The 15,493-nt window shown below is 44.3% G+C and overlaps 1 protein-coding gene across 1 annotated transcript in view; it reads left to right on the top strand.

Annotated features, from left to right (window-relative positions):
* Positions 1-15,175, top strand: part of LOC101131274 (neuroblastoma breakpoint family member 3) — a 44,478-nt gene extending 29,303 nt beyond the window's left edge. Inside the window, exons 10-22 of the mRNA XM_063702015.1 lie at positions 968-1,070; positions 1,907-2,121; positions 3,172-3,244; positions 3,709-3,914; positions 5,209-5,260; positions 7,803-7,880; positions 8,419-8,600; positions 9,643-9,694; positions 10,327-10,499; positions 11,205-11,256; positions 11,862-12,034; positions 12,749-12,800; positions 13,418-15,175. Coding sequence (XP_063558085.1) covers positions 968-1,070; positions 1,907-2,121; positions 3,172-3,244; positions 3,709-3,914; positions 5,209-5,260; positions 7,803-7,880; positions 8,419-8,600; positions 9,643-9,694; positions 10,327-10,499; positions 11,205-11,256; positions 11,862-12,034; positions 12,749-12,800; positions 13,418-13,661 — 1,655 coding nt within the window. The 3' untranslated portion in view covers positions 13,662-15,175. The remainder of the gene's footprint in view (positions 1-967; positions 1,071-1,906; positions 2,122-3,171; positions 3,245-3,708; positions 3,915-5,208; positions 5,261-7,802; positions 7,881-8,418; positions 8,601-9,642; positions 9,695-10,326; positions 10,500-11,204; positions 11,257-11,861; positions 12,035-12,748; positions 12,801-13,417) is intronic.
* The last annotated feature ends 318 nt before the right edge of the window (positions 15,176-15,493 follow it).

Raw genomic sequence — 15,493 nt, 5'->3', positions numbered from 1 at the left:
AGTGAGCCAAGAACACGCCATTGCACTCCAGCCTGGGCGACAGGGCAAGACTCGTTGAAAGAAAAGCAGAGAGTACCTGGTGAGAGGGAAGTCCTGGCTTCCTGGGGCACAGGCTCTTGTTCCTAAAGAGGAAGAAGGATCGCACCTGAGAATGTGTGGAAGTAGCAGTGCAGTGTGCAGACCAGGGACTCTGGGCCTGTCTCCTGGGCTCCATCCAAGTTGCTTGTCTTGTCTGTCCCTCAGTTTCCTCATCTGTACATAGGGTACTACAGAAATACCTACCTGTGTAAATTGCTGCAATGAATTACATGAGCTGTTTCTTGTCAATCTCCTAGAACTTTTATTGGCACAGAGTGAACACTCTGTTAGTTCTTCATTCTACTGTTTCTAAATTAACACAAACCTTAGTATTTGGGCAGATTTCCTTCATGGCCTTATGGTCTTATGTCTCATCCTTTATGCTTCAGATGTGATTCTTAAAATCACATCTAAAGATAGGATGTAAAAATCAAAGATGTTAAAGATCTTTGACATATTTGTCCTTGAAATTCCCAGTAAAAGAGAAACCATCAGTCCCATAGTCCTAGGGGCCTTCCCGACTGTACAAGAAATCACTACTTCATGCCCCAGTGCAGTGCTTTAGAGGAGAGGCTGCAAGGCTTGGGAAAGTGGCCCCACATTCAGAGTCAGACCTCAGGGGCTGTGAATTCTGACTCCACTTCATTGTGGTTGAATCATCTTGTCAACTTCCTTGATGTGCCTTGAGTTTCTCTTCGTCTCTAAATTTTGGAGCATCAGCTGCCAGTAAGTCAGGAGACTGAAGAGTAAAGATGTGGAAATCCCTACGTAGAGCCTGGCAGTGGGGACAGTTTTGTCCTTGGGATGGACCTGGCTCCTGCCCTGTAGGCAGTGACCAGAGCAGCATGTCCAGCCTTTCACTGAGGCAGGCGTGTGTGTCTTTTCTCAGACTATGAAGACTGCAAAGACCTCATAAAATCTATGCTGAGGGATGAGCGGCTGTTCACAGAAGAGAAGCTTGCAGAGGAGCTCGGGCAGGCTGAGGAGCTCAGGTGAGTGGGCCCCTGGGGTCAGGCAGGTGGGCAGGTGTGTAAATCTCTGAAGTACAGCAGCTCGGCAGGGAGAAATAAGAGCTGAACTGGGTGAGGGGAAGGGCAGGAATTGCCATGGCAGGCTCATGACACACAAAGATTATCAAGCAGAGAACAAGGATAATAATAAGTTATGGGTTGCAGTTGTTTCTCAGAGCCTTATTTTCTGTTTTTCAAACAAGTAATTGTTGAGGTGAAATGCGCATAACACAAAATTAGCTGAAGGAGTGCGAACGACCCAGCAGCATTCAGTATACTCAAAATGATGTGCCATCACCACCCCACTCACCCTTAGTCAGAATCAGCTCCTGACTGACTGCGGCTTCTCATCGTTTCACTCAATCAATGTTGCCTTCTCAAGCCTGTCATTCTTTTCTTTCACCTTTTCAATTGGCCCCATCTGCACCTGGCCTCATTTCTGTCCATGGCTTTGTATCTAGTCGCTGCAAGATGCACTATGTGTATATGCACGTGGAAATGTCCATGGCCAGAGTGAGGAACTGAAAGGATGGATGTCTTTTTGAAACTGAATGAGGAAGACACCTACTTTTGTTGACAGAAGAGAAAGATGAATGGAACATCGTGGAGGGTCTTCCAGGAGCCCTCTCTCATACAGAGGAAGCCTGTGAACCATTTTTTATTCTTTGTCTTGGGCACAGACATTTCTTTAAACACGTGCTGACCTTCTGCTTGGAGGTCTCCTTGAGGACATTGTCTCAGAAATCTGTGTTGCAAAATATTAGAACTGATCACTGATCCCTTTCCACTGTTAAATTTTCTCTACTATCTCACCTTAGGCAATACAAAGTCCTGGTTCACTCTCAGGAACGAGAGCTGACCCAGTTAAGGGAGAAGTTACGGGAAGGGAGAGATGCCTCCCGCTCATTGAATCAGCATCTCCAGGCCCTCCTCACTCCGGATGAGCCGGACAACTCCCATGGGCGGGACCTCCGAGAACAGCTGGCTGAGGGATGTAGGCTGGCACAGCACCTCGTCCAAAAGCTCAGCCCAGGTAAGGTGGCCATAGGCCCTGATGACCCAAAACCCCAGGCTTATGAGAGACTCCAGACCTCCATACTTTCACAATGACATTTGTATCGGTGGTGTTTTTTCCCACTTAACATATGTGGCCGTGACATAACCAGGACTTCCTGGGTAAGAGCAGAGGTGGGAAACCGATTGGGTTGGAGGTCACAGTATTGCAAATGTCCCTCCTCCCTTGATGGAAGGTGGTCTTTGGAGCAAGAAGCTGCACGTTTCTAGTTTTAAAGGACAGGAAGGAGGCTGTGACGGGAGGGCGCTTTTTAGAGTGAAAAGAGCTCTGGATTCAGAAGGCAGGTTCCCAGGCTGTCTCTTTGGCAATGTTCTTAGTAACTGTCGGTGAGTGAGTGATTTATCCTTCCTGAGTTTCTCTGTCTCCATCTGCAAAGGCAGGCAAATTGTCTCTTGCAAGGGTCTGAAGCATCCAAATGTGGGAACACTTAGGACTGCTTTTCAAAATGAGATAAAGCCCCTCGCCGTGTGGTGTTAGAGAAGGCACTTGATGTGGGGGCATTTGGTGGTAGGAAGTGCTTGAGACTGGAGCACTCCCCGTGGAGAGAATGTCCCTGAATAACAGGGCAGAAGCCACATGGAGGGCCTGTGCAGTCTCCTGATGCATAGAGGACTGTAGGACAGGTTTGTCCTCTCCTAAGAGAAAGAATTAGGTTTGAAATGTGAACTGTGACAGGACACCAAGCCTGTGCCTGGGAATCAGACCTGTAGCCAGATGGGGAAGACAGCTGCCAAAGTCCAGAGAGAGGCTGTAGAAGCCTCCATGATATGGGGAGCAAAAGGTCTTTTCAGTATTTGGCCACATCTTGATGGTGGCCCTCCAGATCAGAAATGCATTGCCTGATGGATCGGGAAACCATGCCAGGGCATTTTGTTAACGATAAAACATGAGAGCTTTCAGTTGAACAGTGACCATGCCTAGATGTTCATGTCTGTGTGCACATTGGGCTGACTGTGCTTGCAGAGTGTGAAGTGGGAAATATCTGAACGAACATTTCTGTGTTTACAGAAAATGACGAAGATGAGGATGAAGATGTTAAAGTTGAGGAGGCTGAGAAAGTACAGGAATTATGTGCCCCCAGGTAACACTGAATAATCGGGAGCAAGTACTGGGTGGTAACATATGAAAAAGGTGTAGGAGGCACACCCTCTCTGGCATGTACGATGGGCCGAAAGCCTGCATTCCCTTGGCCACAGTATGAGAAACTCAAGCCAGCTTGGACACAGGGTTTGGCAGCTGTTGTGTTTCTCTGTGTGTGGCAGGTGTCATGTCTGTACCGTACAGGGATAGCTGAGTCTTCATCCTCCTCGGCTCCTATCTGTCCAGTGCAATGAACACCAGTTGCTCTCTTCCTCTCTGGCTCCCATGGCTGCCATGCTCTGTTGCAGAGAGAAGAGGATTGCCTGTTCCCTCTTAAGGGGATCCTCCTGTTTGCTTTCTTGGACCACTCTCTTAATGCCTCCTGTCAAAACCAGCTAGCACTCCCTGGTGTCCAATCCCTCTGTGTTTAGTCTTCTGTCATCTCTCTCCCACCTGGCTCATCAGGGAGGTGCAGAAGGCTGAAGAAAAGGAAGTCCCTGAGGACTCACTGGAGGAGTGTGCCATCACTTGTTCAAATAGCCACCACCCTTGTGAGTCCAACCAGCCTTACGGGAACACCAGAATCACATTTGAGGAAGACCAAGTCGACTCAACTCTCATTGACTCATCCTCTCATGATGAATGGTTGGATGTTGTATGCATTATCCCAGGTAGCCTCTATTTTCCTTTGTCTCACACCTTTTCCTATGCTGAGGAATATAAACTCTGAAGACAGGCTCTATACACACAGATTGGTTTTAATAAAATCTATTCTGGGATTCTTAACAGAGATATCAGGGAGGTTTTCTGTCCTTCTCAGCTCATGTCATGCCTTTGTCTCACAGTCCCCAGTGTCAAGTTACTGGACCCCAGACAAGTGTGACAATCTCATAGTCACCTGAGTGCAGGAGGTACACAGGAAGTATCTGTGAGGCCTCGTAGCTTTGATTCAGTATCTCTTGTCACCTGTGATTAAGTCGTCTGTCCCTGAACAATGTCCATGAAATTTCTCTGCCTTTTTAAGGCGACTGGCAGCCTTGCCTTTGTGTTTGGAAATATTGTTCCCCAGGCTTCACTGCTCTCAGCTTTAATCTTGATCTCCTTTAAGGCAGCTTGGTTAGCTGCACAGTCACCTTGAAATCAGGACAGAAACTTTTCTTTTTTACTTTGCTGATATAGTTCCATAAAGCAAGGCTGGACCCTGGTTCTCCACCCCATCAATGCAATGGCTGATGCAATGTTTTGTAGCATCATAGATTCTCTCTCTCTTTTTTTTTTTTTTTTTTTTTTTGTGATGGAGTCTGGCTCTGTCACCCAGGCTGGAGTGCAGTGGCTCCATTTTGGCTTGCTGCAACTTCCACCTCCCAGGTTCAAGTGATTCTCCTGCCTCAGCCTCCTGAGTCGCTGGTACCACAGGTGCTCAGCACCACATCTGGCTAATATTTGTATTTTTATTAGAGACGGGGTTCCCCCATGTTGGCCAGGCTGGTCTTGAACTCATGACCTCAAATGATTCACCTTCCTTGACCTCCCAAATCACAGATTCTTTTTAATGCAAGAGTTGTTAGAATTTATCTATCAGTCGAGTTTCATGTGTAGATCCCTCTAAACATTTAATGTCCATGTTACCTGGTGATATAAGTCAGTATTGCAACAACACTCCTAGAAAATTGACCAATTATTGGTGATTTTGGGGGGAAAATTTTGTTTAACTTTGCATAGACTCAGGCAGGGAATATGGCATTATGGTCTACCCGTAGAGGGAAATTTTGGCCTGTGGGTCTGGAAAGCAGGGTCATCTACTTCTCACCAGAGTTAATCTAGGGCACCCTAGAGTGCTCCTGTCAGAATCCATATTCTTGCACTGAGAATAGTTATGTCCTTGTCCTATGACTGGACACTGATTTGGTCATATGTGAAGTGTGAATTGCTTAATGTGACCTGCTTCTCTGAATTTATTTCCAGAAAATGAAAGTGATCATGAGCAAGAGGAAGAAAAAGGGCCAGTGTCTCCCAGGTAATGCCATGGAATTGTGGGCTGTTAATTCAATAGTGGCAGCTGGAGTTTGTAGATTTAGAGAAAATGAGGAAGCAATGAATAGAACTTTTTCTTCCATTCACCCAGCTACAAGTTGTCCTTATTAACAATGTTGTACATTATTTGTGGCCCTTGTGTTGGTTTTAATTTCGTAGTCCTCTCAAGATAGGAACTTGCAATCAGATGAGCCAGGTGAACTAGCCAAACAGGGATTTCTTGTTGATCTTTTCAAAAAACCAGCTGCTGGATTCACTGATTTTTTTGAAGGGTTTTTTGTGTCTCTATCTCCTTCAGTTCTGCTCTGATCTTAGTTATTTCTTGCCTTCTGCTAGCTTTTGAATTTGTTTGCTCTTGCTTCTCTAGTTCTTTTAATTGTGATGTTAAGGTGTTGATTTTAGATCTTTCCTTTCCTTGTGGGCATTTAGTGCTAGAAATTTCCCTCTCCACACTGCTTTAAATGTGTCCCAGAGATTCTGGTATGTTGTGTCTTTGTTCTCATTGGTTTCAAAGAACATCTTAATTTCTGCCTTCATTTCGTTATCTACCCAGTAGTCATTCAGGAGCAGGTTGTTCAGTTTCCATGTAGTTGTGCAGTTTTGAGTGAGTTTCTTAATCCTGAGCTCTAATTTGATAGCACTGTGGTCTGAGAGACAGTTTGTTGTGATTTCTGTTCTTTTACATGTGCTGAGGAGTGCTTTACCTCCAACTATGTGGTCAATTTTGGAATAAGTGTGATGTGATGCTGAGAAGAATGAATATTCTGTTGGTTTGGGGTGGAGAGTTCGTAGATGTCTATTAGGTCTGCTTGGTGCAGAGCTGAGTTCAAGTCCTGGATATCCTTGTGAACCTTCTGTCTCATTGATCTGTCAAATATTGACAGTGGGGTGTTAAAGTGCCCCATGATTATTGTGTGGGAGTCTAAGTCTCTTTTTAGGTCTCTCAGGACTTGCTTTATGAATCTGGGTGCTCCTGTATTGGATACATGTACATTTAGGATAGTTAGCTTTTCATGTTGAATTGATCCCTTTGCGATTATGTAATGGCCTTCTTTGTCTCTTTTGATCTTTCTTGGTTTAAAGTCTGTTTTATCAAAGACTAGGATTGCAACCCCTGCTTTTTTTTGCTCTCCATTTGCTTGGTAGATCTTCCTCCATCCCTTTATTTTGAGCCTATGTGTGTCTCTGCACGTGAGATGGGTCTCCTGCATACAGCACACTGATGGGTCTTGACTCCTTATCCAATTTGCCAGTCTGTGTCTTTTTATTGGGGCATTTAGCCTATTTACATTTCAGGTTACTATTGTTATGTGTGAATTTGATCCTGTCATGATGATGTGAGCTGGTTATTTTGCCTGTTAGTTGATGCACTTTCTTCCTAGCATCGATGGTCTTTACAATTTGGCACGTTTTTGCAGTGGCTGGCTGGTACTGGTTGTTCCTTTCCATGTTTAGTGCTTCCTTCAGGAGCTCTTGCAAGGCAGGCCTGGTGGTGACAAAATCTCTCAGCATTTGCTTGTCTGTAAAGGATTTTATTTCTCCTTCACTTTTGAAGCTTAGTTTGGCTGAATATGAAATTCTGGGTTAAAAAGTCTTTTGTTTATGAATGTCGAATATTGGCCCCCACTCTCTTCTGGCTTGTAGGGTTTCTGCAGAGAGATCCACTGTTAGTCTGGTGGGCTTCCCTTAGTGGGTAACTCGACCATTCTCTCTGGCTGCCCTTAACATTTTTTCCTTCTTTCAACTTTGGTGAATCTGACAATTATGTGTCTTGGAGTTACTCTTCTCGAGGAGTATCTTTGTGGTGTTCTCTGTATTTCCTGAATTTGAATGTTGGCCTGCTTTGCTAGGCTGGGGAAGTTCTCCTGGATAATATCCTGAAGAGTGTTTTCCAACTTGGTTCCATTCTCCCCGTCACTTTCAGGTACACCAATCAAATGTAGATTTGGTCTTTTCACATACTCCCATATTTATTGGAGGCTTTGTTCATTTCTTTTTACTCTTTTTTCTCTAAACTGCTCTTCTCACTTCATTTCATTAATTTGATCTTCAATCACTAATACCCTTTCTTCCACTTGATCGAATTGGCTACTGAAGCTTGTGCATGTGTCACGTAGTTCTCGTGCCTTGGTTTTCAGCTCCATCAGGTCATTTCAGGTCTCCTCTACGTTGTTTATTCTAGTTAGCCATTCGTCCAATCTTTGTTCAAGGTTTTTAGCTTCCTTGTGATGGGTTTGCACATCTTCCTTTAGCTCGGAGAAGTTTGTTATTACCGACTTCTGAAGCCTGCTTCTGTCAGCTCATCAAAGTTATTCTCCATCCTGCTTTGTTCCATTGCTGGTGAGGAGCTGTGATCCTTTGGAGGAGAAGGGGTGCTCTGGTTTTTAGAATTTTCAGCTTTTCTGCTCCAGTTTGTCCACATCTTCATGGTTTTATCTACCTTTGGTCTTTGATGCTGGTGACCTACAGATGGGGTTTTGGTGTGGATGTCCTTTTGTTGACGTTGATTCCTTTCTGTTTGTTAGTTTTCCTTTTAACAGTGAGGTCCCTCAGCTGCAGGTCTGGTGGAGTTTGCTGGAGGTCCACTCCAGACCTTCAAACAGGTATTTCTTGGTGTCACCTGTCCTCTCCCATGTGTTTAAATCCAGGGAGAGAATGTATAAATGCTTTCTGCTTATTTTTTGTTAGTGTGTTTGCTAGTATTTGTGTAAGCAAAGAAATTGAAAAAATAAACATATCAAAATATCGTAAAAAGGGGACCCTTAATACACAAGATCTGTGTCTGCACTGCCTCAAGAGCTCTGTTCACTTGAATGCTGCATGTAAAATTCATCCCAATTTAGATGAAGTAGTTGAAGCCCTGTGTTAGTTCTCTGTGCTGCAAGTCATGATGGTAGTTTACAGAGAGAGTCTGGGTGCCCTGCATTGGCTGATCTGTGGCAAATGTACTGAGCACGTGCTGCCCATTTTTGTTCGGTCCTCAGAGCAGTCACCCTCCAGCCTGCATTTAGAAGGATAGTTTTATTTCTCTTGAAGGAAAAATGCCTTTGGTTTCTGTGAGCACTCCATTCTGTCTCCCATCAGATCATCTGGAAGGTTTTGTTGTCTAATCTTTGTTGGTTATATCTTCTGTCATCCCAGTCCTGCCTGGCTCATCAGGAATCTGCAGGAGTCTGAAGAGGAGGAAGCCCCCCAGGAGTCCTGGGATGAAGGTGATTGGACTCTCTCAATTCCTCCTGACATGTCTGCCTCATACCAGTCTGACAGGAGCACCTTTCACTCCGTAGAGGAACAGCAAGTCGGCTTGGCTCTTGACATAGGCAGTGAGTACTCCATTGTGAAGGTGATAAAGCTCCAGTTCATGTCCCAGGTAGACCCCATAATCTTTGGGCCTTGCGCCCCTGGTTGGGCTGAGAGTTGCCATCACTGTGGATGGAACCTATATATCAATGTAGATTTCAATCACTCTGGAATCGAGTCTGAAGCACAGGCGTGGGGTGGGTCAGTGAGCTTTGCTCTCTTCCTAGTCTCAGGCCATGCCTGTGCCACCCTGGACTGACTGTCAGGACATTGAACACAAGGCGGGCGTGGCAAACTCACACCAAGCTGTGCAGCACATGTCCAGGGGTTGTCTGTCAGATCAGCTCACCTGAGTTAAATGTCTCTTGCCAGCTACAAAGTTGTTTATGAGTTTTGTTCCCAAAGCATGTCTGTGCAGTGCTTTACCTGCCCAAGGCCAGTGTCACCCTTGTCTACCTCTCTGTGGAAGATGTGAGCCAGGTTTCACTGAATTTATCCCCATTTTCTGTGTCTTCTAAGTTGGCTTGTCGTAGCTCATCTGTCCATCATCTTGCTGGTATGTTTTCTAGATAAATGGCTGACTTTTCACCGACAAAAGCCATGACAGCTGATGCTTCTGTGTAGAACCAAGTGTCATTTTGACTCAAGAGCTGGTACATTGCACCCCTCCATCAAATCTCAGTGTCCACAATCTCATAAACTATCAAATCCTGGGTATTTGATGAGAGAAGCCTGAATATTGCAGTATCTCTCCTATGAGGCGTTAGAACGATTTGCCTCAAATCTATTGGGAAAAACATTGCTCATTTGTGTACACAAACCTAGGACAGAGCACACTGGGAAGATCACATTCCAAAACAGGGGCATTTTGCCCAAGGCTCATGAAAGGAACCAAGTCAGTTCTCTCAAGACTTGCCCTCAGGCCTCCTGGTATATTTCTCTCAAAGTCTCCTGTTCTCACACTGAAAAGACTGATGTCCCTGTGTTAGGATTGGACAGAGGGATGTTTCCGTGTGCAAGGAAGAACTGCTTCATGTAAGAGGCCCTGTCTGAATTTATTTGCAGGACATTGGTATGATCAAGTGAAAAAGGAGGACCAAGAGGCCACAAGTCCCAGGTGAGTCTGAGAAATTATGGACAGTTAGTTTGATGTTGACACCTGGAGATGCCACGTCCGGGGAAAACAGTACATGCTGAAAATAATGATTTCATCTTGTCAGACAAGTCTGAATTATGTCTACAAACATTGCTTTTGGTTCTCATTACAGTAAATGTTTAGGTTTCCATTTCTTCCTATCCTTCTCATTTACTAACCTAGTGAAGGTTGACCATACTTCAAAAGCTGTATTCTCATGGTGACTGCAGGGAAGCTTGAGCACATTTTATGCAAAATTATTGAGCCCACTCTTTTCATGATCACTGTTCATTGTGTGTCCTGAAGGCACAAATATACAGTGTTCTTTGACTCTCTCATCAGTGTGTCACCTGGCCAATTCACTGAGCTCACTATCTCTCTCTCTCTCTCTGTGTGTGTGTGTGTGTGTGTGTGTGTGTGTGTATGTCTTTCTCTTTCATCCTTTTCTACCTGGCCCTGGTCTGTCCCATCATGAAGGCAATAATTTGTTACCTCATTAATACATCTGTCCTTTTTCTTTTCAAACAGTTCCTTATGTTACCCATGAAATCTAGCTGGGGCTGTGTGGTTTCTGATTCCCCCTGGCTTATTCTTTACTTTTCCTACTTTTCCAGGCTCAGCAGGGAGCTGCTGGATGAGAAAGAGCCTGAAGTCTTGCAGGACTCACTGGATAGATTTTATTCAACTCCCTTTGGGTACCTGGAACTGCCTGACTTATGCCAGCCCTACAGAAGTGACTTTTACTCATTGCAGGAACAACACCTTGGCTTGGCTTTTGACGTGGACAGTGAGTACCTTACTATGAAGGTGATAAGACTCCACCTGGTCCTCCAGATATGTGTGATATTCCTGTTCCAAGTGGCCCTTATTGACCCGAGAGATGTCATTGCCGCAGGCAGGACCCGTGGGTGCATAGAGGTTGTAATGAAATTGTAGTTTCAGTTGGAAGCCCAGACATGAAATGGGTCAGTGAGCATGGCTCTATTCCTAGTCTCCAGCCATGCCTGTGGCAACCTGAGCCCACTCTCAGCACATTGGACCCAGGGAGATGTAAAAAATTCACAGAGCTATGATTTGGACTCAAGGGTTTGTAGATTTCCTCCTTCATTCAAATTTCAGTGTCTTGCAACCACGAATGAGCTGGGCATTTGATGAGACAGGGCTGAATACTGCAGTTTCCCTCCTAGAAATCATCTGGGGCATTTTCTTTGAATCGATGGGAGCAATAAGGCATAACTGTTTGCACAAACTTGGGATAAATGATTTTGGGATAACTGTCTACCAGCATAGGGACATTTCACCCTTGGTTCTGAGATGCAAACCAAAGAATCTCTATCATGACCGGCTTTGAGGCCTCCTGAAGTATATCTCTCACATTGTCCTGTTCTCATGCTGAGGAGCCTGAGGTCCCTGTGTGGGGATTAGACAGTGGACTGTTATGGGTGTAGGTGAATTGGCTTATCTTGTCTGTCCCTGTCTGAATTTATTGCAGGAATTAAAAAGGACCAAGAAGAGGAAGAAGACCAAGGCCCACCATGCCCCAGGCAAGTTTGAGCAATTGTCAACAGCAAATTCTGTGTTGACACCTGGAGACTCCTGGTTCAGGGAAAGCAGAGCAGGCCGACATTATCGATTACATGTTTTCAACCAAGCCTCAATTATTCCTACTCACATTGCTGTTGGTTTTCATAGCAGTAGATATTTAGGTTTCCGTTTCTTCCTCCCCTTATCACTTACTAACCTACTGTAGGTCGACCATACTTCAAAAGCTGTATCCTCATGGCGACTGCATGGAAACTGGAGCACATTTTATGGAAAATTATTGAGCACAGTCTTTTCATGATCACTGTATGCTGTGTGTCCTGAGGGCACTAACTCTGAGTGTCTGGTACTCCCTCCTCAGTGTGTCACCTGGACAATTCAGTGAGCGCTCACTCTCTCTGCCTCTGTCTCTCTGTCTCTCTTTCTCTTTCATTCTTTTCTTTTTGGCCCTGTTGCATCCCAACTGAAGGCAATAATTTGTTACCTCATTAATGGATGTATCCTTTTTCTTTTTTAACCACTTCCTAATGCTACCCATGAAATCTAGTTGGGGCTCTGTGGCGTCTGATTTCCCCTGGCTTATTCTTTACTTTTTCTACTTTTCCAGGCTCAGCAGAGAGCTGCCAGAGGTAGTAGAGCCTGAGGACTTGCAGGACTCACTGGATAGAGGTTATTCGACTCCTTTCAGTTATGTAGAACTGCCTGATTCATGCCAGCCCTACGGAAGTTGCTTTTACTCATTGGAGGAAGAACACGTTGTCTTTTCTCTTGACGTGGATGGTGAGTACCTTTCTATGAAGGTGATAAGGATCCACTGAGTTTTCCGTATAGAGATCATATTCCTGCTCTAAGAGGCCGTTACTGAGCTGAGAGATGTCATTGCTGCACTGAGGACCTATAGGCACATATAGGTTGAACGAAACTCTAGTTCTACCTGGAAGCCCAAACATGGGATGGGTCAGTGAGCGTGGCTTTCTTCCTAGTCTCAGGCCATGCCTGTGGCACTCTGATTCTACTCTCAAGGCATTGGACCTGGGCAGATGGGACAAATTCAGAGAACTATGATTTTGACTCAAGGGTTTGTAGATTTCCTTTCTCACTCTAATTTCAGTGTCTAAAATCCTCACAACCATGAACAATCTGAGTATTTGATGAGACAGGGCTGAATATTGCAGTTTTTCTCCTAGAAATCGTTTGAGGGCATTTGCTTTAAATTGATTGGAAAGATATGGCATAACCGTTTGCACAAACTTGGGACAAATGATATTGGGATAATGATCTACCAGAATAAGGACATTTTACCCTTAGTTTCTGGGACAAAAACCAAGGAATCTCTATCATGTCCATCCTTCAGGCCTCCTGAAATATATCTCTCACAGTGTCCTATTCTTATGCTGAGGAGCCTGAGGTCCCTGTGTGAGGATTAGACAGTGGAATGTTATGTGTGTAGGGGAATCAGCTTAATGTGTCTGTCCATGTCTGAATTTATTGCAGAAATTGAAAAGTACCAAGAAGGGGAAGAAGATCAAAACCCACCATGCCCCAGGTAACTTTCAGCAATCGTGGTCGCTTAATTCTGTGTTAACACCTGGAGACGACAGATCCAGGGAAAACAGTGTGTTTGATTTCATGTTTTCAATGAAGGCTGAATTACTCCTGCTGACATTGCTATTGGTTTTCATTGCAGTAGATGTTTAGGTTTTCATTTCTTCCTCCCCTTATCATTTACTAATGTACCATAGGTTGACCATACCTCAGAAGTTGTACCCTTATGGCGACTGCATGGAATTTTAAGCACACTTGATGGAAAACTATTGAGCTCACTCTTCTCATGATCACTGTTTGCTGTGTGTCCTGAGGGCACTAACTCAGAGTGTCCTTTTACTCCCTCATCAATGTGTCACCTGGCCAATTCACTGAGCTCACTTTCTCTCTCTCTCTGTCTCTCTCTGTCTCTCTCTCTCACTCTCTGTCTTTCTCTTTCATTGTTTTCTACTTGGCCCTGTTCTATCCCAACATAAAGGCAATAATTTTTTTACCTCATTAATGGACCTATCCTTTTCCTTTTTCGACCACTTCCTTATGTTACCCCTGAAATCTAGTTGGGGCTCTGTGGTGTCTGATTTTCCCTGGCTGCTTCTTTAGTTTTGTCTCCTTTTCCAGGCTCAACGAGGTGCTGATGGAAGCAGAAGAGCCTGAAGTCTTGCAGGACTCTCTGGATAGATGTTATTCCACTACTTCAACTTACTTTCAACTACATGCCTCATTCCAGCAGTACAGAAGTGCCTTTTACTCATTTGAGGAACAGGACGTCAGCTTGGCCCTTGACGTGGAGAATAGGTTTTTTACTTTGACAGTGATAAGGCACCACCTGGCCTTCCAGATGGGAGTCATATTCCCACACTAAGCAGCCCTTACTAAGCTGAGAGATGTCATTGCTGCAGGCAGGACCTATAGGCACATGTAATTTTGAATGAAACTGTAGTTCCCTTTGGAAGCCCAGTGATAGGATGGGAAAGTGGGCATGGCTCTATTCCTATTCTCAGACCATGCCAGTGGCCACCTGTGCTCAGTCTGGAGACATTGGACCCAAGTTAGGTGTGACGCGTTCACACGACTATGTAGCACATGCCGGGAGTGATCTGCCAGACATTCTAATTTGAACCAGATGTCTCTGGGTAGCTACAAAGTTCCTCAGGGGTTTCATTTTGCAGGCATGTCTCTGAGCTTCTATACCTGCTCAAGGTCAGTGTCATCTTTGTGTTTAGCTCATCCAAAGGTGTTACCCTGGTTTCATTGAACCTAACCCCATTCTTTGTATCTTCAGTGTTGGTTTGTTTTAGCTGATCCATCTGTAACACAGGAGGGATCGTTGGCTGAGGATTGTATTTCAGAACCACTGACTGCTCTTGACAGTTGTTAACCCACTAGGCTCCTTTGAGTAGAGAAGCCACAGTCCTTCAGCCTCCAATTGATATCAATACTTAGGAAGACCACAGCTAGATGGACAAACAGCATTGAGAGGCCTTAGCCCTGCTCCTTTCAATTCCATCCTGTAAAGAACAGGAGTCAGGAGCCGCTGGCAAGAGACAGCATGTCACCTGGGACTCTGCCGGTGCAGAATATGAACAATGCCATGTTCTTGCAGAAAACGCTTAGCCTGAGTTTCATAGGAGGTAATCACCAGACAACTGCAGAATGTAGAACACTGAGCAGGACAACTGACCTGTCTCCTTCACACAGTCCACGTCACCACGAATCACACAACAAAAAGGAGGAGAGATATTTTGGGTTCAGAAGAAGTAAATGATAATGTAGCTACATTTCTTTAGTTATTTTGAACCCCAAATATTTCCTCATCTTTTTGTTGTTGTCATTGATTGTGGTGACATGGACTTATTTGTAGAAGACAGGTCAGCTGTCTGGCTCAATGGTCTACATTCTGAAGTTGTCTGAAAATGTCTTCATGATTAAATTCAGCCTAAACATTTTGTCAAGAACACTACAGAGTCGATACTGTGAGTTTCCAACCTCAGCCCATCCGTGGGCAGAGAAGGTCTAGTTTGTCCATCAGCATTATCATGATATCAGGACTGGTTACTTGGTTAAGGAGGGGTCTAGGAGATCTGTCCCTTTTAGAGACACCTTACTTATGATGAAGTATTTGGGAGAGTGGTTTTTAAAAGTAGAAATGTCCTGTATTCCAATGATCATCCTCTAAACATTTTATCATTTATTAATCATCCCTGCCTGTGTCTATTATTATATTCATATCTCTACACTGGAAATTTTCTGCCTCAGTGTTTACTGTGCCTTTGTTTTTGCTAGTGTGTGTTGTTGAAAAAAAAACATTCTCTGCCTGAGTTTTAATTTTTGTCCAAAGTTATTTTAATCTATACAATTAAAAACTTTTGCCTATCACTCTGGACTGTTGGATTGTTTTTTACATTCAGTGTTATAATCTTTTGTTATGCTGATTGGTTTTGCTGGGTACTGATGTGAATTAATAAAAACATTTTCATTTCCCTGTTTATTTTCTAATCTCTTCCACCTCGTAGGCTATGTTTACCATATGTAGCAGAATGCATTTACTCCATTTCTTGGTTCTAGATATTTATATTCTTTGTGAGAGAGTGTGTGTGTGTGTCTGTGTGTGCCTCTGGCATTTAGGAAGGGTTGTGTAGCTCATGTTTGATACTGACTAAAAATGTTTCATAGTTTTCCCCCCTTTGAACTAGA

This window comes from Gorilla gorilla, chromosome 1 (assembly GCF_029281585.2).
Source record: "Gorilla gorilla gorilla isolate KB3781 chromosome 1, NHGRI_mGorGor1-v2.1_pri, whole genome shotgun sequence".
Classification (NCBI taxonomy): domain Eukaryota; kingdom Metazoa; phylum Chordata; class Mammalia; order Primates; family Hominidae; genus Gorilla; species Gorilla gorilla.
Note: the sequence above shows the minus strand (reverse complement) of the source record. Positions and strands in the feature narration are given on the sequence as shown.